The sequence below is a fragment of the Manis pentadactyla genome, chromosome X, assembly GCF_030020395.1.
Source record: "Manis pentadactyla isolate mManPen7 chromosome X, mManPen7.hap1, whole genome shotgun sequence".
In the NCBI taxonomy this organism is placed as follows: domain Eukaryota; kingdom Metazoa; phylum Chordata; class Mammalia; order Pholidota; family Manidae; genus Manis; species Manis pentadactyla.
The window spans coordinates 72,164-98,109 of NC_080038.1; the positions used below are offsets into that span (position 1 = coordinate 72,164).

General features: G+C 59.8%; 3 protein-coding genes across 10 annotated transcripts in view; 2 read left to right on the plus strand and 1 right to left on the minus strand.

Annotated features, from left to right (window-relative positions):
• The first annotated feature begins 862 nt into the window (after window positions 1–862).
• LOC130678821 (PI-PLC X domain-containing protein 1-like) lies at window positions 863–12,353 on the plus strand. 8 transcript variants are annotated; one of them, XM_057495211.1, is made up of 8 exons: window positions 863–1,091; window positions 2,192–2,241; window positions 2,776–2,917; window positions 4,128–4,264; window positions 6,187–6,315; window positions 6,902–7,057; window positions 8,086–8,269; window positions 11,125–12,353. In XM_057495211.1, exons 1-8 carry the CDS (start codon window positions 878–880, stop codon window positions 11,361–11,363), a joined length of 1,251 nt encoding a protein of 416 aa, XP_057351194.1. In that variant the 5' UTR covers window positions 863–877; the 3' UTR covers window positions 11,364–12,353. The 8 variants fall into 8 exon arrangements, with proteins under 8 accessions (XP_057351194.1, XP_057351193.1, XP_057351198.1 ...); XM_057495212.1 differs by having other exon boundaries at window positions 1,021–1,091; window positions 4,021–4,264; XM_057495217.1 differs by lacking the exon at window positions 863–1,091 and adding an exon at window positions 1,174–1,190.
• A 3,198-nt stretch (window positions 12,354–15,551) lies between these two features.
• On the minus strand, window positions 15,552–25,557 carry LOC118935938 (putative GTP-binding protein 6). Its single transcript, XM_036932602.2, has 10 exons — window positions 25,192–25,557; window positions 21,574–21,711; window positions 20,955–21,025; window positions 20,666–20,796; window positions 20,237–20,307; window positions 19,239–19,397; window positions 17,396–17,604; window positions 16,738–16,886; window positions 16,147–16,299; window positions 15,552–15,805 (listed from the first exon to the last, which is right to left on the minus strand). The coding sequence occupies exons 1-10, from the start codon at window positions 25,526–25,528 to the stop codon at window positions 15,682–15,684; spliced, it is 1,542 nt and encodes a 513-aa protein (XP_036788497.2). The 5' UTR covers window positions 25,529–25,557; the 3' UTR covers window positions 15,552–15,681.
• LOC118935951 (cohesin subunit SA-2-like) overlaps window positions 25,527–25,946 on the plus strand; it is a 28,446-nt gene continuing 28,026 nt past the window's right edge. The window contains exon 1 of the mRNA XM_057495972.1: window positions 25,527–25,696. Coding sequence (XP_057351955.1) covers window positions 25,527–25,696 — 170 coding nt within the window. The remainder of the gene's footprint in view (window positions 25,697–25,946) is intronic.

The window sequence follows — 25,946 nt, forward strand, 5'->3', positions numbered from 1 at the left end:
TGCTGAGGCACATGAGTCCCCTATGAGAATATGGCCCATGAGCACAGGGCCCCATGAGCAGAGGGTTCCCCCATGAGAACAGAGGCCCATGGGCAAGACTCCCCATGAGCACAGGACCCCCATGGGCACAGGGGGAATGGAGGGTGAAGGGAGGGAAGGGGGAGGGGAGGGAAAGGGGACTGGGTGGGGTGAAGGTGGGAGCTGATGGGCCTAAGTGGAGGGGGCAGAGAAGCAGATGGCAGTTGGGCAGGAGTGGTTGACCTCGGCCGACCCCAGAACTCCTGCAGCCACAGTGAGACAAGGCCCCAGAGAGGTGTGGACACCTCAACCCACTGGCAACCCCAAAGACCTATCTGGTCTGGGGGGCTCAGCAGGTATGGGGGGCACAGTGACAGGGCTAGTTGCCCCATGGACATCCCAAGGAGCAGACTGGGAGGGGATGGGAAACAGCCAGCCTGGCTCCTGGTGCCCTGGGTCGGTGCGCTCCTGCCCCGAGAATCCACGCCCACCCACTGTGGGGCCACCACCAGGGCAGATCCAGGGCCACTCAGCACTAGGAGAGCCAGACACCTGAGGAAAGGCCTGGCCACGAGGGGTCCGTCCTGCTCGGAGACCACAGGTGTGGGTGCCAAGGGGATGATGCAACCAGCCCTTGCTGGCATCTGTTTGCTCTGGCCCTGTGTCCACAGTGACCCCAAAGGTGACAGCAGCCAGAGCAGGATCAGGCAGTCAGGTGCCCTCAAGCCCGTTCCATCCACTGGACCTCTGGTTGTGGCAAGAGTGTCCTCACACTCCCACCTCTGACCTCCGGACACCTGGTCACACTCAGGGCATCCAGGAGGGTCCAGTCCCTGCAGACTGGTGGCTGTGAGGACCCATGGGCCCCAGTTGGCAATGCTGCCCCACAGTGGGGTCCTGCTTGGAGCTGGGGGTTGTCCTGTGTTGGGACAGATCCCTGGGGCAGCTCCTCCTCCTCGAAGGAGTGGGTGTCACAGCATCCAGTCATCCAATCCCAGCCCGGAGCATTTTAGGAAGTGCCCAGAGAGAAGGGCGCTGCTGCCGGAAACTCAGGAGGGTCTGTGACAGCCTGGGTGAGTGACGCCCCGCAGGGGGGAAAGCCCGGGGGGAGGCACTGCGTGTGGTCTCCACGCGGGCTGGAGCAGGTCCTGCCTCCCGTGCCCTGCTCCCAGGTGGGAACCCCTGTTCAGGTTCAGACCGGCAGAGCTGCCAGGTCCCTGGGCCATGGCTTGGAGTCCTGAGGGCTGTGACATGCCTGCCCTGTCATGTGCGCTCACCCCGTGGGTTGGCAGGGCAAGGACTTGTTGACTGAGCTCTTCTGGCCTGTGCTACACTGCTGGAGGCTGGGTCAACAAATGTGGAGCTGCTGAGCCAGTGGGGGCTGGTGAGCAGATAGGGGCTGGGTGAGCAGATAGGGGGCTGGGTGACCAGATAGGAGGCTGGGTGAGCAGATAGAGGGCTGGGTGAGCAGATAGGGGGCTGGGTGAGCTTGTGGGGGCTGAGTGAGTGGGCGGGGTCCCTGGAAGCAGGCAGGGGGCCAGAGGAGGAGGACAGAATGTCAAGGGATTGCTAGCCATGTACATCCATCTGCTTATTCACCTGAGAACCATTTCCTGCCAGTGGTGTGGGGACAGAAGGAGCCTCCCTGTGGGGTCAGGGTGGAGCTTAGGTGCCTCACCTGGCCAGGGCAGAGGGACCGGGAACCTTAGCTCACCCTGCAGCCTGGCCCCAGATGCTCACCTGGGTTGTGCCTGGATGGTGTGGAGGGAGGAAGGGCCCATGGGAGAGGGGCTGGTGCTGGTGAGGAGGTGGGGGGGGGCGGGTGCACAGGTGCTCTCCCAGACAGGTGTCTGTCAAGCAGGGCTGGGGGCTGCACCTGGGAATGGGGTTACCAGGGTCGATCTGCATCCGACTCGGGGGCTGAAATCACAGATGTATCTTCCTTAAAGCAGGAAGGCCAGGGTCTGCAGTAGGGGGACAAGACAAGACGCTCAGTGGTCAGGTGACCCGTTGACATGGGGAGAGCTGGTTGGCATTGCTGAGGGATGTGGTAGGGCAGGAGACACACACACACTGCTCAGTTAGGATGGCTCCTGCCTCGACAACAAGCACCTGTTGGCCTGCCAGCTCCTCTGGAGCTCTGGACTGGACCCATACTCTGTCCCTTCTGCAGTTTACACTCTCGGAAGCCTGAAGAGCCCCCACCTGGTCTGGAGGTTGGAGGTGAGGTTCAGCAGCTGGTTTGTCTGTCCTTGGAAACACTGACCTTCCCTGTTGGAGTAAGCCATCCTGTCTGGAGTAGGGGATGGCTGTCCCTGGGGAGTCGTCCTGGTCCCTGGGGGGCTGTCTTGTTCTGGAAATCCTGCCTCTGGACCACGGGGGGCCGACCTGGTGCTGGGGTCTATCCTGGTCCCTGGGGCACTGTCACTGGACCCTGGGGGGTGCATCTTGGGCCCTGCAAGACCATCCTGTCCCTGGGGGGCCATCCTGGCCCTGGGTCATGCCAGAGGGCCCTCATAGACCACAGGGGATGCACCCTCAGCCTCGCTTCCCTGTGTGGTGCTCATCCTGACAGTAAGTCCGTTTCTGCACATGTACCTGGCGTGGAGGCGGTGGATGCCCTGTCTCAGGCTGCCTTCCACCCTCCTCTGAAGGACATCTGCCAGCCCTTCCTTCTCAATGTGCATGTGTCCATATGGCCAGAACGGCGTCCTCCGTGCACCTCGTCAGACTGTAAAACCCTGCTTCCTCCCACAGGGCACAGCTTCACCACTTACAGGCGGGCAGGTGAGCTCTTCTGGCAGCTTCCCCAGCCTGCCCAGCACCATGAACACGGACTGGATGTCAGCACTATGCCCACAGCTCTGGGATGTGCCCGTCCACCACCTCTCCATCCCAGGTGAGGCCTCCGTGTGCCGTGGGGAAGTGGCTGTGGGATGGGTGCCGAGTGGGGAAGCCCCACCAACCACACGCATGCGCACACACATGCAGGCGCACACATGGCATCCCGCACTCTCCATCTGCTTTATTCTGATTTGGCCAAGGCAGGTCCGTGGTAGGCCCCAGGTCAGCATGGCTTTTGGGAGGCATGGCCATGTAAGGGTTTTGGCAATGCTTCCCTTGGCCACTCCATCCCTCTGTGTAGGGAACCCATGGGAAGACGGTGAAGCCAGGGAGGTTCTTGAGACAGAGTGGATAGAGCCACGCAGGTGGCCACAGGGGCCCCTCGGGTTGGAGAGACCCAAACTGGCTGAGGGTGGAGGCCGCAAAATGGGCTCCCCTCCTACCACCTGGCAGAGTCCACTTCCAAGGCTGAATCAGAAAGAAGCGACTGGTGGTATGCAGAACACACGTCAGGTGCTGTGCACACTGAAAACCCTCTTGTTCGGAGAACTCTGTCATACATTTCTAGACATATTTATCCATGGAGAAGACAGGCACTCAGACAATATTAGGGCTCATCTCTGCTGATAAAGAAAATGCTGATAATAGAATGTTAAGTAAAAAGCAGATTAGAAGTCATGCAGTTTGGTCTTGATTTATATTTTGGATTATGGATTATGCCCATGTATAAGTGGATCCATATGTCATATAAAATGATACACACATATAAATATATATGTCAATGGAGGAGTTAATTTTTATACCTGTATGTTTCCATTTTCTGCAATTAATATCTATTTGGCATGAGTTTTTTGTGGCTGCTAACACAGTCTGGGGGCTTAAACCACAGGAATCATCCTCCCCAGCTCTGGAGGCTAGACATCTACGATCCAGGAGGGGCTCTGAGGTCCAGGCAGGGCAGGGCCAAGCTCCCTCCACAGGTTCCAGAGAAGGCTCCTCGGCCTCTTCCAGCTTCTGGGGGCTCCAGGTGGCATGTGGCCACGTCCCTCCCATCTGTCTCCACATGCCTTCCCCTCTGTGTCTCTCCCCTTGTCTGTGAGGACACCTGTCACTGGATTTAGGGCCACTGTGCTCCTGAAATACCCTATTTCCCCACAGGTTCCATTGCTGGATTCTGGGTGGATGTGGGTTTGGGGCGCCCTCCACTCCTTGCTGTGTGCAGCTCAGAGAGGTGGGTGCTGTGAAACGTGCCCACTTGCTTGCAGGGAGCCATGACACGATGACATACTGCTTGAACAAGAAATCTTCCATTTCCCATGACCAGTCCTGGCTGCTGCAGCTTCTGGACAAGGTCCTGCCGTGCATTACCCGCCCCGTGGTGATGAAGTGGTCTGTCACGCAGGTAAGGGTACGTGGGCTCAGAGGCTGGTTCCTGACCAGCATCACCCCACCCTGGCAGATGCCATCATTCCTGCTGGGGAAGTAGAATTGAAAGCAAACTCTGCCAGCCCAGAAAACCTCCCAGGAGGCAGGGGAGGAAGAATGTGGCTGCACTCCTGGAGGATCACGTGGGGTGCATGTCACTGCCAGCCGGGAACCGCCTTTGTGTGAACAGTCTCTCATTTCCTTGTCCTGGGCTTTGCAGCTGGGAGCCAGGTGGGCGATGCATGTTCTTCCTCACTGAGCACATGTCTGAGATGCTCCGGCCAGCAGGAAATGTCCCCTGGCTGTGGAGTCACCCACAGGCTTGTCTAGACATTTGCACACATTTGGAAATGGGACAAAGCTGCAATGACTGGATTTCTTCAGTAAGCGCTCTGGGGAGGGAGCAGGAGCAGCCCCAACTGGTAAATCTGTTTGCCCGCATCCTTCAAGCCCAGCCCTTGTCTTTGGTGTGGGTCAGCACTGTTGAGGTCTTCAGAGCAGCTGGGAGAGAGGTCCTGGAGGACAGAAAGGAGCCTCCCTGCGAGTCAGTCATGGCCTGTCACTCTGGACACGCTCGGCCAGCACCGTCCAGGGAGCTGTCCCCTGGTGCCGGTGCCATGTGGGCACCTGGGGAGCAGCCGGGCCTCCCCTGCCTTTGCTTTGGGGGCACTCAGTCTGCAGGGCTTTCTGCTGACAGGCACTCAGCCTCCAGAGACTGTGTTCTCTGCTGGCAGCCCCCAGCCCCAGGCTCTGCCTTTGTATGGATTTGCTCTGGAGTTTCATCACGTGGCAGCTGCATTCTTCTGGGACCTGCCAGGCAGGGAGGAGGTGTGGAATGTAGGCAAACCACATTCCCACCTTGGGGCAGGTGCCTGGGCTGGCAGAGCTGGTCAGCTGCCAGAGCCCTCAGAGGGAGGAGGGTCCCCAGCAGCCTGGGGAAGCTGCCAAGCTGGGATCCCTCAGTGCTGGGGTCCTGGAGTCCCTGGGGATTCTCGCTTTCCCATCATTACCATGTATAGAAAGCAGGCTACTGCTTCTTTTGCTTTGCTTTTTCTATTATTTTGTGTAGAGGGCACAGTATATTTTTCCTTACTGATTTTTGTATCACTGCTTTCCCATCATTACTCTGTGTAGAGTGCACAGTTCGTTTCTTCTCCTTCACTTTGGTTCACGTAGATTCTTGCTTTCCCATGGCTGTTTTCCACAAAGAGCACAGTACCACTTCTTTCACGCTTCGGTGTTAATATTACTCTTGTGTTTTCTATTAATTTGAATAGAGGGAAAGTCTCATTTTCTCTTTATACTAATTTCTCTCCCTTTGTCACTGTGTGTACAGAGCATAATGCCATTTCCTCTTACTTCTGTGAGTTACATTAGTTCTGGCTTCCCATTTTTACTGCATGTGCAGTAGAGCCTTTTCTCCCTACCCTCTCTGGATTCCTTCTTGCCTTCCCTCATGCTATAGCGGGGTGGGGACCGTCCCCACTGTAGCTGCCTTCTTCACCTCCCCCTGACCTCTGAGGGTCCAGGTGTGGCATCCGGAAGCCTGGCAAAGGGCAACTGAGGACCAGAGTGGGGTCCCTTCCCTGAAACTGTCTGGAAGGAGGCTGAGGCAGGACCCGGCAGCACCTCACGAGACCAGTGTCAGTGCCCAGAAGGCATTCACCACAGGGATAGGGTCCCCCGAGGCTCTGCCTGGGGAACCACATGGCCAGGGTCACCTGGAGAGCAGGCTCCCAAATGCGTGGCCCGAGTGGGCCCAAACCCTGCCAGCACCAACAGCTTTTGATGCCACAAACAGCAGGTGAGCACCCCAAACCCACTTCCCAGCTCCTGTCAGGTATCCTCCTGGGTGGGAGCCACCTCGCCCTGGCAGAGATGACTGACCTTTGTCCACAGACGCTGAATGTCACAGAGCAGCTGGACGCCGGGGTCCGGTACCTGGACCTTCGCATTGCACACATGCTGGAGGGCTCCAAGAAGAACCTGCATTTTGTGCACTTGGTGTACACGACTGCACTGGTAGAGGTAAGGTGCAAAGGACATGGCCCCAAGTGTGCAGTGTGGGGGACACCACAGCCAGATGTGTGTGTGCCAGATGGGAGATGCTGGCCTCTGTCCCCCAAGCATGGACAGTCGTTGCCCCTATGCCTTTCTGAGACTGACCCATATCTGGGCACATGTGCCCCACTGCACAACCTCCAGGACCTCAGGCTGTATGTCACCTACTGGCCCTTCCATGCTCCCTGGTGCTTCCAAACTTCATACATGCCATGCCCTCTGGAGGGGGCAGGCACATGGGGTCACACGTGCACACACACATGGTCACATACGTTCACGTGCACACACATGGCCACGCATCACACATGTACTGTACATGTGGCCTTTTGACACGCACACATATGCACTTCTCCCCCAAGAAGGTGGCAGGTGGCCCAGCTGTCCTTCACGGAGGCTGAGGTCACGAGGGCAGCACCATGTTCCTCTAACTGCTTGCACAGAAACTGACCAGTTTGTCCAGTTTTCTTGGGGAAGCCCCTGTGACTGCGAATGTCCCCATCTTCCTGGGCTGTGTAGGCACCCACTGCAGCTCAGCACCCCTCTCCCCTGCCAGGACACGCTTACGGAGGTCTCTGACTGGCTGGAGCAGCACCCTCGGGAGGTAGTCATCCTGGCATGCAGGAACTTCGAGGGCATGACAGAGGGCCTGCATGAGTACCTGGTCACCTGCATCCAGAACATCTTTGGGGACATGCTGTGTCCCCGAGGGGTGAGGAGGGCCCTGACCCACACCTGTCCCTGGCAGGGTGGTGGACAGGGGTGCAGTCACCGCCATCTGCTCGCCAGGTCCCACCCTGCGTGATGCTGAGTGTCCTGCTGCTGGTGAGGCTGCTGACAGGCCTCCTCAGGCTCACACAGGAGGCACTGCCCTTGGGTGCCACATGCAGCCCAGCCACACCCGTGCAGACAGGATGTCCTGGGACACAGCACGGAGGGGCCCCTCTCCCACTTCTTGGGTCACACTTAGTGCTGGTTCAGAAGATGCCACATCCTGACACCCTGAGTATACGTGTCCTGGGGCGGCCAAAGCAGAGCACACGGTCGGAGGCTCAGGGCAGATTATGGCCTGTCTGGGAGGCTGGACCCTCTGAGGTCCAGGTGTGGTCAGGGCTGGGCCTCCCGAGCCTCCCTCCTGTGGATGCCGTCCTCTCCCTGTGTCCTCACAGGGTTGTCCCTCTGTGTGTGTCTGTGTCCTCATCTCCTCTTTTTATAGGGATGCCAGTCCTGTGGGATCAGGGCCCACCCTATAACCTCATTTACCTCAATCCCCTCTTTAAAGACCCGTCTTCCAATACAGCCCCATTCTGAGGTCCTGGGTTGAGGGCTTCTGCATGTGGACTTGGGACACATTTCAGCTCACAACACACCCTGAGCTTTGATTATCGAGGTGACTGACTTCTGCTGCTTGCTGGTGGAGGCTGCTGTGTACCCCCTTAGTCCACGGGGGGCCTGAGAAGTTAAGTCCACATCTGTTTTGGTCAAGATGTGGCCCTTTGTTTTGGGCATTTTTCCAGTTGGCAGCCCAGGCCCACAGTGGTTTGGGGCCAAAACAGGGACAACAGGGCTGCCATGAGCTGGGGTCCCCCAGGGCCTCAGGCCCCGGGCAGAATGTTGGGGAGGCTGCCCAGGGCATTCACCCACATGCTGGGGCCCACGTGGACAACCCACAAAACCACCATCATTGCACATAGGCCCACAAAGCCACCACCCCTCTGACCCACTGCTCCTCCCCTGCAGGAGGTGCCAACGCTGCGTCAGCTATGGGCACGAGGCCAGCAGGTGCTCGTGTCCTATGAGGATGAGGGCACTGTAAGCCGACATGGGGCGCTGTGGCCCGGGATCCCCTACTGGTGGGGGGACCAGGTGAAGCCTGAGGAGCTCATCCACTACCTGGAGCACATGAAGAGTGGAGGCCGCCCAGGTACATGGGCCAGGAGGGGCACCAGCTGCAACCAGGAATGGAAGGTCATGTGCAGGGTGCATGCACATGCACACACATGTACACAGAGATGAGCGCACACATGCACAAATATTCACACACGTGTACACATGTGCACATGCACACACCCACGCAGGTGCAAGAGGCAGCCCCCTGCCATGTCTGTGTGTTGGGTGGTCTGGGCCACCAGTCCCAGGTGAGACCTGACGACACCCATGTGCATGGTGTGGCCTCGCATATGCTGTCCGTATTCACTGCACACGTGTCCTAGGAAGACACACACATGGTCACACTGGGCACCCTCCTCGCCGAGCCCTGAGGCCAGACCCTGATTCCCACTTGCCAGGGCCTGCAGCCCCACCTCCTGCATCCCTCTGTCTCTATCAGATTTAGTGTCTTCCTCCATTTGCAGCTTCCTCTGTGTGGAATTCTCCCTGCATCGGTAACACAGCTTATTTCACTAAGCCTGTCCTGGGCTGCCTGCCCTGTGCGCTGCCGCCCTTGTGGGGCAGAGCCTGCTGGGCACTCGCACCAGCTCAGTCCCGTGGGGTCAGGCAGCCGCCGCTCTGATGTGGCCCAACCCTCAGCTCGGGGTGAGGAGTGGTGTGGGCTTGCATGCTCACATGGCTCCCCAGGGAAATTCCTGACACATTTCCTACGCTTCCCATCATGTAGTATTAGCCTCGTTAAGGAAATCAGCCCTTTCATGCAAGCATGCTGCACACAGCGGCCTCGGCCTGTCACAGGATGGTCGTGGTGTTGGAAGTACGTGCTCAGTGCTGGTAGAGGGACCTTCTCTTGATGCGGAGTCGTTACGCTTCCCTCGTGGTCAGGGTGTGCAGTGCGAGATGGACGTGTTGTTCTCCAGGTCCTGCTGTCCCCCTCCAGGTGCCTGTGCATGGCTGGCTGCTAGCTTAGCTCCGTGTGGTGACCAGCTTTGTCTGAGTCAACCTTGTGCGTTTCAAATGAGTGAAATCCACGGTGTTGCATATACTGAGTGCAGCCAGCCTGCACAGGCTCCTAATGAGGTTGGGAGCATCTTGGATGCCAGCTGCATGGCACCTGGTGTCAGCCGGCCTGGCCTGCTTTCATCCTGGATGCTAGGCTTCAGCTCGTGGCTCATCTGCTGCTCTTAGAGCCCTTGCTCAGCCAGGGTAACTGTGCTTGGGGCTGAAGGGAACTGCTAGGTGGGCCTTCCAGGAGATGGGGTTTGAGGGTCAATGTCTGGGCGCCAAGCCTGGTGTGATCCTTAATTTAGCTGGTTCCACTTCGTGGGGGCTGGGCGATGCTTGAAAAGTCCCTGGAGTGCAGATGCCCCAGGTGGTCATGGGATGAGCCGACAGACACGTGGGGTCCCGCTGCAGTGGAATATGTCTGTCCACGGAGAGGAGTGAGGTCTGCCATGCAGCTGAACCAGGAAAATGAGGTTCACAGAAGCCAGACACAGGGACAAACGGTGTGGGATCCGTTCACAGGAAACGCCCAGAACAGTCAGATCCACAGACAGAACGTGGACCCGTGGCTATCGGACTGGGAAGGGTGGGGAGGCTTGCTCTTCGTGGGGATGGGTCTCCTTTGGGGAATGAAATGTTCTGGAATCAGATACAGATGATGTTCACACAACACAACATTGTGAACGTGCTGAATGCATCTGAATTTCAAATTTGCAACCCCCTTAAAATGGTGATTTCCTTGTTTTTCATGGATTTCACCTCAGTTTTGAAAATGCTATCATTGGGGGCACCGTGTACAGCCAGTGCTCAGAGCCATGGGGGGTGGGAAATTGAGTCCTGGGGCTATGAGGGGCCTCCCCACACAGACGTGGGGTGGGATTTACAGTGGGAACTTGCCTGCTGCCCCTTCCACACCTCCCAGATCCTGGGTGCCTACAAGGCCCGGCTCTCAGTGGCTGTTCAGGCTCTAAAGCAGCCTTTTTGCCAGCACATGGGCTGTATCCTAAGGGAGAGCATGGGACCCAGCCCAGTGGCCGCCAGGCAGGCTGTGTGGCTCAGCGTGGACCTCGGGTCCCTACAGACCTCTCTGCCCTCGCCACACACCGAGTTCAGGCCAGTGGCAAGCACACGTGCTGTGCTTCACTGGGGCTTCCTAAGCACAGACTGCAGCTGCTTGGCGGTCCTGCTTCAGCAGACCTGGGGTAGCCTGGCAACCCACACGTCTCAGGATTCAGAGACTGTGCTAGGAAACCATTGGCCAACTCGGTGAACAAGTCTCCTTCTGCAGTTGTGACAAACACCACAGCCTCATGGCCTAGCACGACAGAAATGGGTTCTGTTGTAGTTTTGAGGGCAGACATCCAAATGGGTGGCCCTGGCTGATGTCCAGGTGTGGGCACAGCTGGTTCCTTCTGGGGGCTCCAGGGAGAATCCACCTCACACCTCCCCTGGCTTCTTGGGGCACCTGCAGTCCTCAGCCGTGGGCCCTTCACACCTTCTTTATGTCTGATGCCATCGCCCCACAGCTCTCTCTGCCCTCAGACCCCCAGACCCCCCTCTCACAGGGACACTTCTGAGGACACTGGGCTGACAAGTCATCCACGGTGATCCCAGGATCCTTAAGGGAATTACATCCCCAAGTCTGTTGACCCTATAGTCATATATCCACAAGATCCAGGGGTGAGGACCAGGTGTCTGTGGGGGCATTTCCCATCCACTGTCCTGTGTAACAGAAGTATGGGAAATAGACATCTTTCCTGTCAGGACTCCAACTTCTGGGGGAAGAGCTGAGGCTGAGAAGAGAAGTGGGGAGAGACGCGGGGGCTGACGGCGGGTGATAGGACGTGGGAGCCCCATGTGCCCTCTGTCTCACATCCATTTCAGGTGGGCTGTTCGTGGCGGGCATCAACCTGACGGAGAACCTGGCCTACATCCTCCTGCACCCGTCCAAGTCCCTCAAGAAGATGACACTCCCCAGCCTGCCTTACCTGAGCAGGTGGGTGCGGGAGCAGTGCCCTGGGCCGGGCGCGCAGTGCACCAACATCATTGCGGGCGACTTCATCGGCACAGACGCTTTCACCAGTGATGTCATACGGCTCAATGAGAAGTTGCTTCCACGCTGACCGAGTCCTTTCTTGAGCTCAGCACGCAGGACATGTCGACATTCATCCTTCTTCCCGTGTGGCTGTGTGGTTTTTGCCAAGTGCAGGCGAGAGGAGTGGGTCTGGGCAATGTGGGTGGGACAGGGCCCCTCTGCCTCCTTCCTCAGAATGCCCCCTGCTGCTCAGCAGCCCTGGGGTGGATTCCTCAGCATCCCTGTGGATCCCTCAGAATCTCTGGGGTGGATTCCTGACCCTGCAGGGTTCAGTGCATGTGCTGATGACTAAAGCTCCTCAAGGGAAGGCCTACCCAGATCGTGGGAGTCTGTTTGTCCGGGCCTAGCCCAGCCCAAGTGCTCTGGTTGCCCATGAGAGGCTCCGAAGCATCGCCTCCCCTGGGGGCTTGGAAGAGCAGCAGAGTGACATCCCCACAGCTCCAGGGGTGACGTGAACAGGGAGCACCAAGTGTGCTGGGATCCTGAGAAAACCATCTAAAGAACTGATGTGAACAACCTGTCTCCAACTCTGAGGACATCGGCTGCTTCCCAGCCAATAGGCTGCTGCGTGCTCACTGTTCTCTGGCTCTTCTGGCTGGAATGGGACCGGTTGGGGCTGTTTGGGAGTTTGCCACGAAGAGTGGGGCAGGCGGGCCCACAGGCCTCGGTAGCAGCATCTCCAGGTGTGAGAAGGGAAGTATAGCACAGGCTCCTGGCCCGCACTGGCCGCTACAGGTCTGAGGCACACTCGGTTGCCCAGGCCCCGCTCTCCTCCGGCCACTCACGTAAGGGTCCCAGCCTGCCTGCTCTGCGCAGCTGTAAAGCCACATGCCCTCCTAGGTGCCTGGATTCTGACGGGCCTGCGCCTGCGTTGCGGATCCCGCCTCACCTGTGATTGTCTCCAAGGCCCGCAGGGGTGTTTGTCACTATTCCAACTTCCCCTGGGCTCTTAGGTTTCTTACACTCTCTTCTCCATCCATTTGCCACAAAGCTCATTATATTAACTAGGTCTCTTTATTTTCTGTGTTCTTGATGTTCTGGCATTTGCGGGCCTTGCAGATCCAGCGAGACTACCCGTGCGGGGCAGGCTGACTCCCAGAGACAAAAATGACGTGGCAGCAGGCCGCTCCCCCGATGTGACATGCAGACACTGTGCTGATGTCCCCTGCCCCAGTCTCCCAGGACCAGGAGCCAGAGCCCCGCAGGGTCATTCTAGCCAGCCAGACCCATCCTGCTTGCTCTGTCCTGCCACCCCCTCCCTGGCAAGCTCTGTGGCCTTATGCTTCTGCTTCCAGACCCAACGGGGTTCATCTGCTGCGGCCCCAGTATATTCCCCCTGCTCCTGGGAGGTGGAAATTGTCATAGAGTGGTTTGACTCCATGTTGGCTCAGCCACTCTACGAGCTGAAACGCATGGGAACCGAGACCCTGAGCTGCCCCATTCTGCGGGAGGCAAGGCATGGTCCAGGCCTATTCTCCACTTTGTGAGACCAGGAACCCAGTGCCATGAGTGCAGAGGTCACAGGAATGAACCTTGTGCAGGAGCTTCACAGGCCCGGTGGTTTCACGCTCTTGGCCAGATGACGGCACTAAGCACACCTCTATTTCACTTCTGCAGTAAGAGGGTCGCAGAGCTTCCTGCGTGGCCGTGTTCTGGAGCGTTCCTGTCAAGGAAGGTTTTAGGCATGGTGTTGTCTTGGATAGTCTTGAGCAGCACTATTTAACCCATGCTGGAGCATGTTATCTTTGCTACCAAATTAGTCTTTTTTTCCAAAAGAAAATCTGCTGTGCTTTCAGTACCATTATTTACCAAACATGCCCAAAACCTGGAAAGGAGGCTCCTGGCCATCCCACTGTGTCCTGCCTCAGCTCCCGCCAGACCCTGGTGCTCAGGAGAGCAGGTGGAGACGCAGGAACGTGTTGACCACAGATGGACACAGTGGGCGCTGTATCCATCCCACGGTCACCCACATGTGTGTCGGGTATGGTTCCACCTGATTCACTGAACTCTAAACAGAAGACAATGAAGTCAGATTTACTGACGGACTTTGGTTCCCATTTTTGGTTATACAGGAGGATCTTTAGAAATGTCAGGTCTTGCACTTTTTTGGGTCACAGACACTGAAGAAAAATCCCAGTGTACTGTCCTACTCAGCTTATTTTCCTCTATAAATTCAAGGACTGGATCAGGTTTGAGTTTTGGGATAGTTTAACCTCTGCCACAGGGACTTTAACCAAAGATTAGTTATTTAATTGAGAAGATGAGTTTCCAAGACTTGTACAGAGGGTGACATTCTCTGGGAAGGGTCTTCCCAGGAGGGTGACTTCACGACGCCTTAGCGCCTACAGCGAGTGGGAGGGGCAGGCGCGATCCTGTCCCATCTCCCCAGCCGTGGCCAGTGCGGAAGTCCGCGTGGCGGGAGTCACTGGTGCTGCATGTTTGCTCAGGGAGCTGCTGCTCAGCGGTGGCCCAGGGCACCTTCCTGCGTCAGACACAGGGTGGGGACACTAGGCTGCCTGGCCCTGACGCCTGCCTCCCTCCTGCCCACATGGGCTCATTCTCAGGGCGCAGACTTTTCTGGGAACCACGGACCCCAGAAGGAGGCTGTTGGGGTGGGTAATGAAGCCCATCTCAGAGAGGGAGGACCTGGTGCAGACAGCTTTACCTGCTCCCCCTGGGAAAGCCCAACGGCTTCTCTGCTGTCCCCAAGTCCCCCACCCTCACCCTCTCTGTGGGACCCCCAGAACCGTCACCTTTTGGGGCCCTGAGCCCCTCCCTATGGGGCACCATGGGACCTCCAACTGCCCCCCTTCACTAATCTCCCATAGTGTGTTCAGACCCTGCAGGGCTGAGCTCTCCTTCCGGGTCCCCGGGGAGAGCCTCTGGGGTGGGGAGGTGACACCAAGTAGCGGGGTGTCCCAGGAGGAGAGCGGCCAAAACCAGAACCAGCACTGCCCCTCGTTGTCTCCAGCCAGGGAGGGCTTTGGGTGCAGCAGACAGGAGTGAGGAGGCCTCACCCAGAGAACAGAGGGTGGGGGTTAGGCCGGGGGGAGCAGCGGGCACCCCGGGTGGGCTAGCGGATGGTGGCTCTCAGGAGCTCGGGACGAGGACAAGCAGGGTGCCTCTCACCCACTGGACCCCTGGTGGCTCAGAGACCCCACAGGCGTGAATCCCTAGGGGGAGACTGAGTGGCAGGCGCTGAGGCCCAGGCTGGCCTGGTCAGCCCTTCTGGGGAGTTACTGCTGCTCCTTCCTACATGCCGCCAGATATGTCACTCCTCTCCACCCTGTGACCCTCCACACAGTGCTGCCAGGCCTTGGGGAGAGGTGGTAGGGCCGTCTGGGCGTGCAGCCGGCTCTCGGGGGCTGCCCTGTGCATCCTGCACCCCAGGGCCCCATGGGTCAGTGTCGGGGGTGGCTGCCACAGGGCCAAACGGTGGCCGCACATGACACGGGTTGGACCTTGAGGCGGGAAGCCTGACACGCTCACGGGCAGTCACAGCTCGCTCCCCGGAGCTGTAGGGAGAAACCGTTCCCAGCTCTTCTGGCTCCCAGAGCCCCCAAGCCAGCAGGGCAGCTGCCACAGTTTACTGACCTACCTCCACGCTGTGCTCACCTTCCCCTACCCCTGTACTCGGACCCCGGTGATGACCGGGGGCCCAAGCAGATCGTCCCGGGTCACCCTCACTTCACCCGCTAAGTCCTCTTGGCTAAGAAAGGTCACACACCCTCAGAGTTTGAGTGAGGACGTGGACTTCTTTGGGGACCTCATTCTGCGTGCACAGGGTCGGGGGCGTCACTCTGTCCACACACGTGGAGCATGTGTCTCGGGGGTGTCTGTTAGAGCCTGGGGCCTCTGTGACTCAGAGCCTGTGCCCCAGGGGTCCACTTCTTGCCCTGGGGATGGGGTGGGGTCGGGGGAACAATAAGGACGCATGTGTGTGGGGGTGGCTGCCGACCTGTGTACAGGAGAGTCTCCGGCCTGCCCGTCCCCACGGGCAGACTGCGATGCACTGCACTCCAGTTTCTGGCCATTCAAAGTCACACAGTTTCAGCCCTCCCTTGTGGGGAGGCGTCCGGGCTGGGGGGAGACGTCTGTCCCCACGACACCCTGTGGGAAACAGCAGGGCCTGGCAGCCACACGTGGTGAACAGCAGCAGGGGAGACGCACCTACTTCCTTCCCAGCGGGCGCTCACAGAAGGACCAGGAAGGCAGCTTGGCAAATACCCGCGGAGCCTTTACTGTATCCGGGTAAAGCCTCCTCGGGGAGACGTGCTGGACCCTGAGCCCACGTCCTGAGTGAAGGTGGGGGTGGGACAGAGGGGCGCTGCAGCCCTAGGCTCCTGTCACTCCAGGAAGAGCTTCCTGAATCGGCCGTAGGCAGAGTGGCTGATGACAACCCTGACGTCGGCCACGCCCGCCTCGGGAAGCACAGCCACATCCTGCACTGTGGCCTCCGTGTGCAGCCAGCTGAGTGGAAGGTGCGGTTTAGGGGACCAGCCAGGACCCCGACAACCCATTCCCAGTAACCACCTCCCTGGGAGCACGGCACCAAGTCTGCACAGCCTGCGTGTTCAAGGTGCAGGAGGCACCGCCATGAGCCCTGGAAGCCTGGGGCACCACTCAGGCCACCGCGCTGCCCCAAACTGACTTGGAATCGCTGCAGGGAACACCTGCATTCACAGCGCACAGCTCCCTGCCCCCTGCTCCCCCTGCCCCCTCACCTCTGCCCCTCCCACTGCTCCCCTGCCTGCTCCCTGCCCCCTTTACCTCCCATCCCCACTCCCTGGCCCCAGGCCAGCCCCAGAAACCTCAGCTGTGCTCCTGCCAGCGGGACTCGAAGCGCGAGGACCCGCCTGCCAGTTGCTTGCAGCACGGCGTCCTCCAGCTGGGCTCTCAGCTCTTCCAGCCCCAGCCCCAGGAGGGCAGACACGGCCACCGCATGCAGTTCCGTGGGGCTGTACCTGTGGGGGAGGCCAGCAGGCCTGCTCAGCTGCGGGAAGACCCAGTGAGGGTCCCTGACAGTCCCCTGCCCGTGCCTGTCCTGTGAGGACTGTCCCATGAGAGGACACATCCTGCTAGACGGAGAAACAGAAGCCGTGGGCAACTATGAATGAGCCTTTGTGGGGAAGGCGCTCAGAGCCCCACCTGCAGCTCCACCTGGTCTGGGCACAAGGGTCTCTGCAGTTGGAAGCCCAACAGGGCAGGACCGTGGCCGCCCTGTCCTTCATGCGAGCAGGAGACTGAGCTCCTGTATGCTTGGCGTGCTCGGTTCAGGAGGGCAGCAGGGGGCCCCAGTCACCCAGGGAGGAGCAACTCAGGGGGCACGGAGACCAGCCGGAGGGAGGGTGGCCCAGGAAGGGGTGGGTCCCTGGGGAGGGGTCCTGGGCAGGTACACTCACCCAGGCACACGGTCCACCTTGTTGTGCACCTCCACCATGGAGTCCAGCAGCGGCGCGGGCAGGCGTAGGCCTCGCAGCGTGGACAGGACGCTGGCTTTCTGCAGCTCGGTCTCAGGGTGACTCACATCTCTCACATGGACAATCACATCCTGGGGACCATAGGGCCACACAGTCCGAAGTGGGGCCACCACACCAACCCCATGACGGCCCACGGTGGGGGTAGGGGCCCCACACAGAGCCCCGGAATGGGGCTGCTCTGCACGGCGAGGCCCACCCCCTCCCCTCTGGGGTTGCCTGGACAGGCCCACGTACAGCAGCCCTCCCCATGCCCCCTCATTCCATCACCATGTACATTTGGTTCTGATCACTCTGGCTCCTCTTTGGACACAATTAATTTTTCTTTCAACAAAGTGGTTCACTTCAGAAAAGTGAGGCTTTGAGAAAACCCGCAAACCCACAGCTCTTGCGGCATCCGGGCTGCTGGGGCAGCAGTCACATGCCCCGAGGCCAACCCGCCACCAAGCGGCAGGCCCTCTTGCCCAGACGTGTCCAGGACTTGTCACTGTGGACTTTGGGGTGCCTGGTTGTCTAGCCGGCCCTGCACACGTGCTGTGCGCCCTGGGTGGGGGACCGGGCACTGGTGTCATTCTACACTCACCGAATGGGCCACATCCTCCAACGTGGCAGAAAAGGACTCGATCAGGCCGTGGGGCAGCTGGGAGAGAAAGCCGATGGTGTCCATGTACAGGACAGTCATGCGGGAGGGCAGCGACCCAGCGTGGGCTGTGATGTCCAGTGTTGCAAACAGCTGATCCCGGGGCTGGATGGCAGGGTCTCCCGTCAGGGCCTTGATCAGTGTGGTTTTCCCTGGAAGGCAGGTTGTAAGGGGACATGCTGCATGAAAGGCCCTAATGTGTCTCCCACATCCACTGCTGGACTGCTGGACCTTGGGCCACCCTGTGTCAGACCCATGTGCCTTGGGGGGCTGGGGTAAGGCCTCAGCTCCGAAGTCTCTGCACGACCCTCGAAAGGCACACAGGCGGACCAAGGACCCACTTGCACTGTCATGCCTCTGGGGAAACCAGACCAGGGACGAGCACCAGTGTACACAAGGGCAATTGTGCAGACGGGGTGGTCACGTACGTACGCATGTCTGTATATGCATGATGTAGACCTAGCATCCCTATTGACGAGGCAGACGCTGTGTGAGCCTGACACGTGTAGGGCAGCCGTGTGGATGGAGACTTATATTACAGACAGGTGATAGTATACACAAAGATGATGGTGTAGATGGGGTGATGGTGTGGATGGAGGGTGGTGGTGTAGATACGATGGGCAGACAAGGTGGAAGTGCAGAGGAGGATGATAGAGGCAGGGTGATGCTGCAGTGGGGCAATGGTGGTGTCAGGGCAGGTACATAAGGTGGGCTGGACATCTGTGTAGATAGAGAATGGTGGTATAGACAGGGTGGTGTACACAGACAGGGGCTGCGTATGCCTGAGGTGGCACACTCGGTAGGACATCCCCTCCCCTCAGCCTTTCTGACAGAACAGGCGCTCACACCTGCCCCCAACGTGCAGGGCCACACCAGGGGCCAGCAGAGACCCACTGGTGCCCACTGGCTCAATCCAAAGGTGCATCAGGTGATCATTTCTGGACAGCTTGGCTCAGACACAGGCCACATTCACAACGTGCATCCCAGGACATGGACTCCTCTGCGCTGGGTCGCTTGGGGACACCTGGACCTGGGAGTCATCATCTCAGAGAGACCTGTTTTGTCTGTGATGAAGGGGCCCATGGCAGGCCATCTACCTGCCTGATGTGACCACCTGTCTGCCTGCCTGACATGGCAGGCAGTGTACTCTGGTACATGAACTCATGCCTCCTGGGAACGTTTATGCCCCCACAGCCTTTTCCTGGCTTTGTGGGACGTTCCCTTCCTCTGGACGCAGACCATAAGCTCCTAGAGGAGGGAGCTGGTGGTGCCTGATATTTTTCGAGCCCAGGGAGAGGGGCTGACCTCACAGGAGCTCAGCAAATGCAGGTGAGGGAGGAGTCTGGTTGCTTATGTATCCAAGTGCACCAGTGACTCCGTGGCCAGGAGAAACCCTGAGTCCAGGTTCCTGGGAAACATTCCATGGGAAAAGTAGGCTAAGGTGGACCTAAAATGTGCTGGAATTTTGTTTTATGACTGAGCTTCCTTCCTTTTCAGAGTATGTCATTGGTCCCTGGAAATGCACTTAAAAATGCCAAAGCTTTTCTACTTCTCAGTGTCTAGAAAACATCCACGCAAGCAGGTATCCAGTGTGCTATCTGGCGCTCAGCAGAGGCGAGTGCCCTGACCGGGTGCTACGGCCCCAAGAACCACGGGGAGGAGAACCCCAATTTCCAGTGTGTCGTTCCCTGCCAGCCCCCAAATGCCACCATCCTGCTGTGCCTGTGAGTGGATTCTCCCAACGAGTATCAGCCTGGCATGGGCCCCCCTCCTGAGCCCCACTCACCGCAATTCGTGTACCCCACCATGGAGATGACGGGGAACTCCCGCCGCCTGCGCTGCTGCCCCACAAGCTGCCTTTTCCGCCTGAGTCGCTCCAGGGCTTTCCGAATCTTCGTCTCCTTCTCTCTCAAGAGACGCTGCTGCACCTGCATGGAAGACTCTCCTGCAAATAGCCAGAACAGGGGTTAGGGAGGAGACACCGAAGAGAAGCACGTGAGGCAAGCCACACCGCAGGGGGACGCTGCAGGCAACGCGGCTAGGTGCCCTCTGGGACTGCTGGGGCCCTCCCGCCTGCTTCCCAGCCAGTTGCTGCCTGCCTCTGTTCTGAGATGAAGGCGCCTCCAGTCCACATCTCTGCCCTGAGGTCACCAGGGCTCCCCATTACTCGGAAGGAAGAGCCTGAGAAGAGAGACTTAGGACAGCCCCCCACGGTATCCATGGCAGGCTGAGGAGTACCCCAAAGATACATCCATGTCCTGACCTCTAGGGTCTGGGAAAAGGACCTTATTTGGAAACAGGGTCTCTGCAGACAGGATTAAATCCAAGATCTGAGGGGAGGTCCTCCAGATACAGGTGGCCCTAAAACCAATGACAACTGTCCTTGTAAGAGACAGAAGAGGAGAGAAATAGACTCAGAGGAGAAGCCATGTGGAGACAGAGGCAGAGACAGACAGGGATGCAGCTACACTCCCAAGGATGCCTGGAGCCCCCAGAAGCTGGAAGAGGCAGGAAGGAGCCTCCCCTGGAGCCTGTGGAGGGAGCAGGCCCTGCCCCGCCTGGACCTCAGATGTCTGGCCTCCAGAGCTGGGGAGGATGATTCCTGTGGTGTACGCCCCTGCTCTGTGATGGCCGCCCCAGAAACCCCCTTGGCACCTGAGTGTATGTGAATGTGACCAGACATCAAGTCTACATGCAGCCCTTGGGAGGTCGTCCCATTCCTAGACGAGGCTGCCATGACATCCCCCTTCGGAGTGCTGGGTGCCAAGACTTCAAACATCTTACCTGACCCCATGATGTAGCGAGAGCCCCCTCCTCGTCTCTCCAGGTGGGCAGTATCATTTTTCAGGTTGGACCTGGCATGGAAAAGGGGCACTTCAGGAGCGGACACCTGGAGCAGAGGGCACACGTCAGGTGAGGGCAAGCATGGCACTGTGAGTGGGTGGGGGCTTGTGGAGAGAGAAGACGTGCACCGGGGAACCTCTTTCCTGAGTGGGCCTCCACCTTGGCAGGCCCTGGGTCCCACAGTAGTGCTGTTCCTAATGGGAGGACACGCCTGGAGGTGCGCTATGCTGTGTGGACTTGGCACCAAGCTGCCCCACTGACTGGAGAGCACAGCCAGCTAGGCCACGTTTGGGGCCACGTGCACCCCAGGGAACAGCCACATGCAGGCGCAGAGGCGGTGGTCCGTGCAAGACCTGTGCGCTGTGATACCTGAGCAGGGGCAGCTCGGCCAGCGACACCTGGAGCCGGGCCTCCCACGTGCGGGCGTTGCAGCGGAAGATGTGCAGGGCCACGGTGAAGCGGTCTAGCACCTGGATGCCCCAGGTGGCCTCCAGCTCTTTCTGGAAAAGGAGGCAGTGAGTGAGGCCACCAGCAGTAGGGCCACAACCAAGGGGCAAGCAGGGCACTGTCCCTTGCTCCTGTGTCCTCGTCCTCCAAGGAGGGAGGGGCCCCTTGCCCCCAGCCCACCCATGGAGATCATCATGCAAGGTCCTGGTACCTTGGTGGGCGCGGCCATCTTCTCGACGTTCAAAAAGACGGCTGTGACTCCTGGCATCCCTCTAATCCTCTCTGAGGAGAGAGGTCCCGTCAGATGCACTCCCCACCGCCCCCCGTGGGCTGCCCACGCTGTGGACGGCTGTGCCCTGGTCACCAACTCTCTGGGCACACATCCAGGAAATCAGGAGTGCTGTCGGGGGTAGAGGGGAGAACCCAGATCCACCTTCAGGGGTGGGGCCTACATGCACATGGACGACACACGGCCCCGTGTGGATGATGCATCTGAGATCCAGGGTGACAAGACACCTCCCTGGGCTCACCGCTCTGACTGCTAGGCTGGAAAACGATGTGGGGACTGCCTGGGCCCATGGACGGTGGGATCCCATGCAGCATCCTGCCTGGAGGGGTGCTGGGGCTGGCTTCCCCCTCATCAATGGCACTGACTGCACCATGCGGCCCAATGTGAGCTGACATGGGTGGTCTCATCCACGTGCCCTCCACCCAGGCACTTGCTCTATATGGAATGTCAATGGCTCTTCCACGGAGTGCTGGCAGGGCCCAACTGGCTGGCTTCTCTCAGGAGGAAGAGGGCAGGGCGAGGCTGTGTGCGCTGGACCCACCTGTCAGGTGCTGCAGGGTCCCTCTGCCGAAGATGAGCTTCCCGTCTGGCGTCTTGGTGGGCACCACCATCCTCTCCACCACCGACCAGCCGTCCAGAGTGTGGACCAGAGCTTCAGCCTCCGCCACCTGCCACTCAGCTTTGGGAGATGGGCCGGAGTGAGGGACGCATCTCTGCCGGGCTGGGCCCAGCGGCGTCCAGCCCCGCCCACACACCCTGGCCCGGTCCCCTGGTCTGGATGGCTTCCAGAGGCCTGTGCAAAGATCCTAAGAAGGCTCCCAATGGGCATCTGTTCCAACACAGCTATGTTCTTCCAGGCATGGGGAGAGCCTAAGGCGTGGGGGACGCAGGAAGGCCTCATGCTGGAAGCAGGCTGTGCAGGGAAAGGGGCAGCGGCCCAGTGAGGACACACAGTCCGAAACCTGCCATGCAGCGTCTCCCATGCGGTGGGCCCTGGGGCCTCCCACCAGCCACGGGGCAGCTGGGAGCCCCATGGTTGAGGAAGGGACATCCCCAGAGCCTGCGGCCAGTCTGGCCTCAGCAGGGCTGTGAGGGACCGGGAGCCTGGGACGGGGTCAGTGTGGCCGGGCTCCCTGGCTCTTCCCCACGGGACGTGTGGCGAGTGACCCTGGATGATGGCAAGGGAGGTCTGGTCCTGAGCACACCCCGCGATAACCCCTCCCACCTAACAGCCCAGCCGCCCCCAGGCTCCCCTGCAACCGGACCTCAGGGAGCCGCCCCTTCTTCACAGCAGAGCCCGGGCTTCCCCTGGATGTGGCTACCTTTGGGGCAGTGTTGAATGTCAGGTCACTTAATCCTCCTCAGGGCCCAGGCACAGTGTGGAAACTGAGGCTAGCGGGATGTGAGTGGCAGCTGGTAGAGGGGCAGGCTGGGATCTGAGGACCTGGGTGGGGCCCCCTGGCTTGGGGCCGGGAGGAACAGTGCTCTTGGTTTGGATCCTGATGACCCCCACCCTCCCACCACCAGTTTTCTGGTCTCTGAGGTCAGGTGCCAGGCTCACCCCTGACGTTCCTCCCCAGCTCAGTCCTGATCACAGTGCAGTTTCCTGCTGTCTCCCTGCTGCCATGCTCCCAGAGGTCTGGTCAAACCGCCATGCCGGCACCAGAAACGCCCGAGGTGCCCACTCGATGGGAATGAAAGCTGAGAAGCCCTTGTGAAGTTCACAGCCCAGAGGCACAGGCCCACTAACAGGCTGAGCCCTACTCACAGGACCCCACAGGCTCCCCCAACTCAGCACCACACTGCTCTGGGCCTGCATGCAGTTCCTTGCACCTGACTAGCAAGAGAACACTACAGGGTCCGGCAACAGGCAAAAAGCACAAAGTGAAGACAGAACAGGCCCCCAAACCAGCCCCAGACATGGCAGGGATGTTGGAATGGTCAGCCTGGGAAGCTGAAACGATGAATCACGTGCTCAGGGCTCTGAAAGATGAGGCAGACGGCAGGCGAGAACAGGTGGGCCGTGTAAGCAGAGAGGTGGAGACCCTAGGAAGGGGCCCAAGAGGACGCCAGACGCCAAAACCACTAAAGGAAATGAGGGCACCTCTGGCGGGTCCTCCGAAGGCTGGGCATGCTGAGCAAGGAGCCCAGCTGCAGGATGGCAGTTATGAGAACCAAGGCTGTCTGCTTTGCGAAAGGTGCTGTCCAGAGAGTGGACAGTCAGGCTACAGGCTGGGAAAAGACATGTGCAAAGCACACACCTGATAAAGAGCCATTACACACACACAAAGAACTCACACAGCCACAGATGAGGCCCAATGTGGTCACATGGGCTGAGGCCCGTCATGGACGCCTCACCATGAAGATGTACAGCTGGCAAATGAGTTCAGGGAGAGACGCCGCACAGTCTATGTCATCAGAAAACACACATAAGAACACCCATGAGACGCTACTGCACCTCCCGGAGAAGGGTCCAGACCCAGAACTCAACACCAGCACACCCGGTGAGGATGTGGAGCTGCAGGAACTCCTGTTTGTTACTGGTGGACATGCAGCACGGCACGGCCAGTCTGAGAGCCAGCTTGCTGGCTTCTTACAGACCAAACACTCCTCACACAGGTGCAGCAACTGTGCGCCCTGGTATTGACCCGAGTGAATGGAAGCCTGGCATCCACACCAGCACCTGCACAGGGATGTTGGCAGCAGCGTGGAAGCAAGCGAGATGCTCTTCAGCAGGTGGTGGATGAACTGGGGCCCACCCAGACTGCAGAATGTTGTTCAGGGCTAAAAAGAACTGAGCCGTCAGGCCATGAAGACCTGGAGGAACCTTAAATGCCATCATTGAGTAGGAGAAGCTGGTCTGAGAAGGCCACACCCTACGTGTAACTCCTTGGGGCTCTGACTCTGTGACATCCTGGAACACACTGAGCTACGGGGATGATAACAGGGGTTGCCCCAGGCAGGGGGACGGAGGGGTGAACAGACGGAACCCAGAAGATGTATGCAGGGAAATGCTCTGCATGACACTGGAGTGGTGGATCTGGGTCATCACACACTTTGCCCGGTCCACAGCACGTACACCGTCCAGGAACCTCAATGCACACTGTGGACTCGGGCGCACGATGCCATGTCCATGTGGACGCATCGGTCTCACAAATGCACCACCTGGGGGCGGGGTGGTGGCTGGGCACGTTGGGGGGGACAGAGGGCCTATGGGGAATCTCTGTAACTGCCCCTCAGTTTTGCTAAGACACTAAAACTACTGCAAGAGGAAGTCTTTAAGGAAGAAAGGAGTGAGGCCTTGACAGACATTTCACTGCGGTGGAACCTCAAAAACTTGGAGCTTGGGGAGAGAAGCCAGTCACAGGACACACATGGTGATTCCAGGGGGGGTCAAATGTGCCAAGAGGCAGATCCAAAGGGGTAGAAAGTGGATGGTCATCCGCAGGGGTGGGTGGGTAGCAGCCCGGAGATGGGATGATGGAAGGGAGAGTGGTGGTGGCCACACCACACTGCGCCCTTCACAGCGAGTTGGGATGCAGTGCGGACCACTCTCAGAAAACCTCCAACAGGGAGCAGCCCCCCAGCGGGTCACTCCCAGCCCAGGGTACTCACCCTAAGCCCAGTCCTACTTGGCTGCACGACCCCCACCACTTGGCTGTCCCGTCCCCAGGCTACACAACAACTTGCGCTCAGCTGTCCTGGGAGCCCGCAGGAGCGCTCCCTCACGTCCCCGGATGCTGTCCCAGATACCTAGGTGGTCGGTCTGCACCGCAGGGTGCGTCCCCACCCTCCAGGATCACCCCGCTGAGCGGTCCCAGCCCCCGTCCCGGGGCCTCTGCAGCACTCGGTAACCTTCCGCGTGTTCCCCGTACAGCGCCCCCCCTCTGCGACCCGTGTGTCCAGCTGGGTGGCTGTGCAGGAGCCGCACCGGAAGGGGCTCCGGCTTGACGCCGGCGACCAGCATACACAGACGCACAGCACCAAAGCGAGGAGCGATCTGTGGACGACCTTCCGTGGTCCCCTGACCGACAGCACTGAACGCGCCGCCCGGGCCACGGGGCCGCGACGGAAACGGTGCACGTTCCGGACGCTCGAGGGGCAGGGGAGGCGGCGACGGGCGGAGGGGTCCCACCCCCGAGCTCCCGGCCCCGGTCACCTCGGGTCAGCCGCGGCTTTCCGGGTCCCCACTTGACCTCGGGGTGCACCACGCACACGCGCTGGGACCCCGCCGGCAGCAGAGGGTCCCCGCGCAGCAGCTCCTCGTCTCCCTCCGCATCCTCCGGCCCCGCGGCCTCCTCTCCGGCCGCGCTTCTCCGGCAGCTCCGCCATCCGCCTCCCCGCCGCTCCGGGCCCCCCGGGCCCCCGGGGCCGAAGGCGGCTCGCGAGCGCTCGGGCCAGGGTGCCAGCGGAGCGGCGGCCCCCACCGTGGGGCGGCCTGCAGCCGCGCGAGAGAGGCGCGCGCCCCGGCGGACGGAGGCCCGCAGGGCCCACATGGCGCGTCCGCCCGCGCGCAGTGGGCGGGGCCTCGGGCGGGCCGGCGTCACGTGCTCGCCGCCGCGGGTCGGCGCGCGCGGCCGCGGGCCTGTCGGGGGGAAGGGCCCGGGCCGCGGCTGGGGAAGCGCCGGGCTTCGCGGGGCGGCTCGCGGGGGTCCCCGCGCCAGGTAGTGCGTCCACGGGCCGGCGCTGGATCCCCACCCTAGGCGGGCGCCCCCTCACACCCGCGGCCTCCGCGCGGGTCTGGGCTCCGGGTCCGAGAGCGTCCCTGGGGATTCCGGACCCTGCTTCGGGGGTCCGAGCGAGCCCCCGGGGTGGGGAACTCCGCTTTGGGAATCCGAGTGCTAACTCGCGATCCAAGACGCTGCCTTCGGGGGGCCAGTTCTGTCCCTGGCGTCCCGGACTCTGCCACGGGGG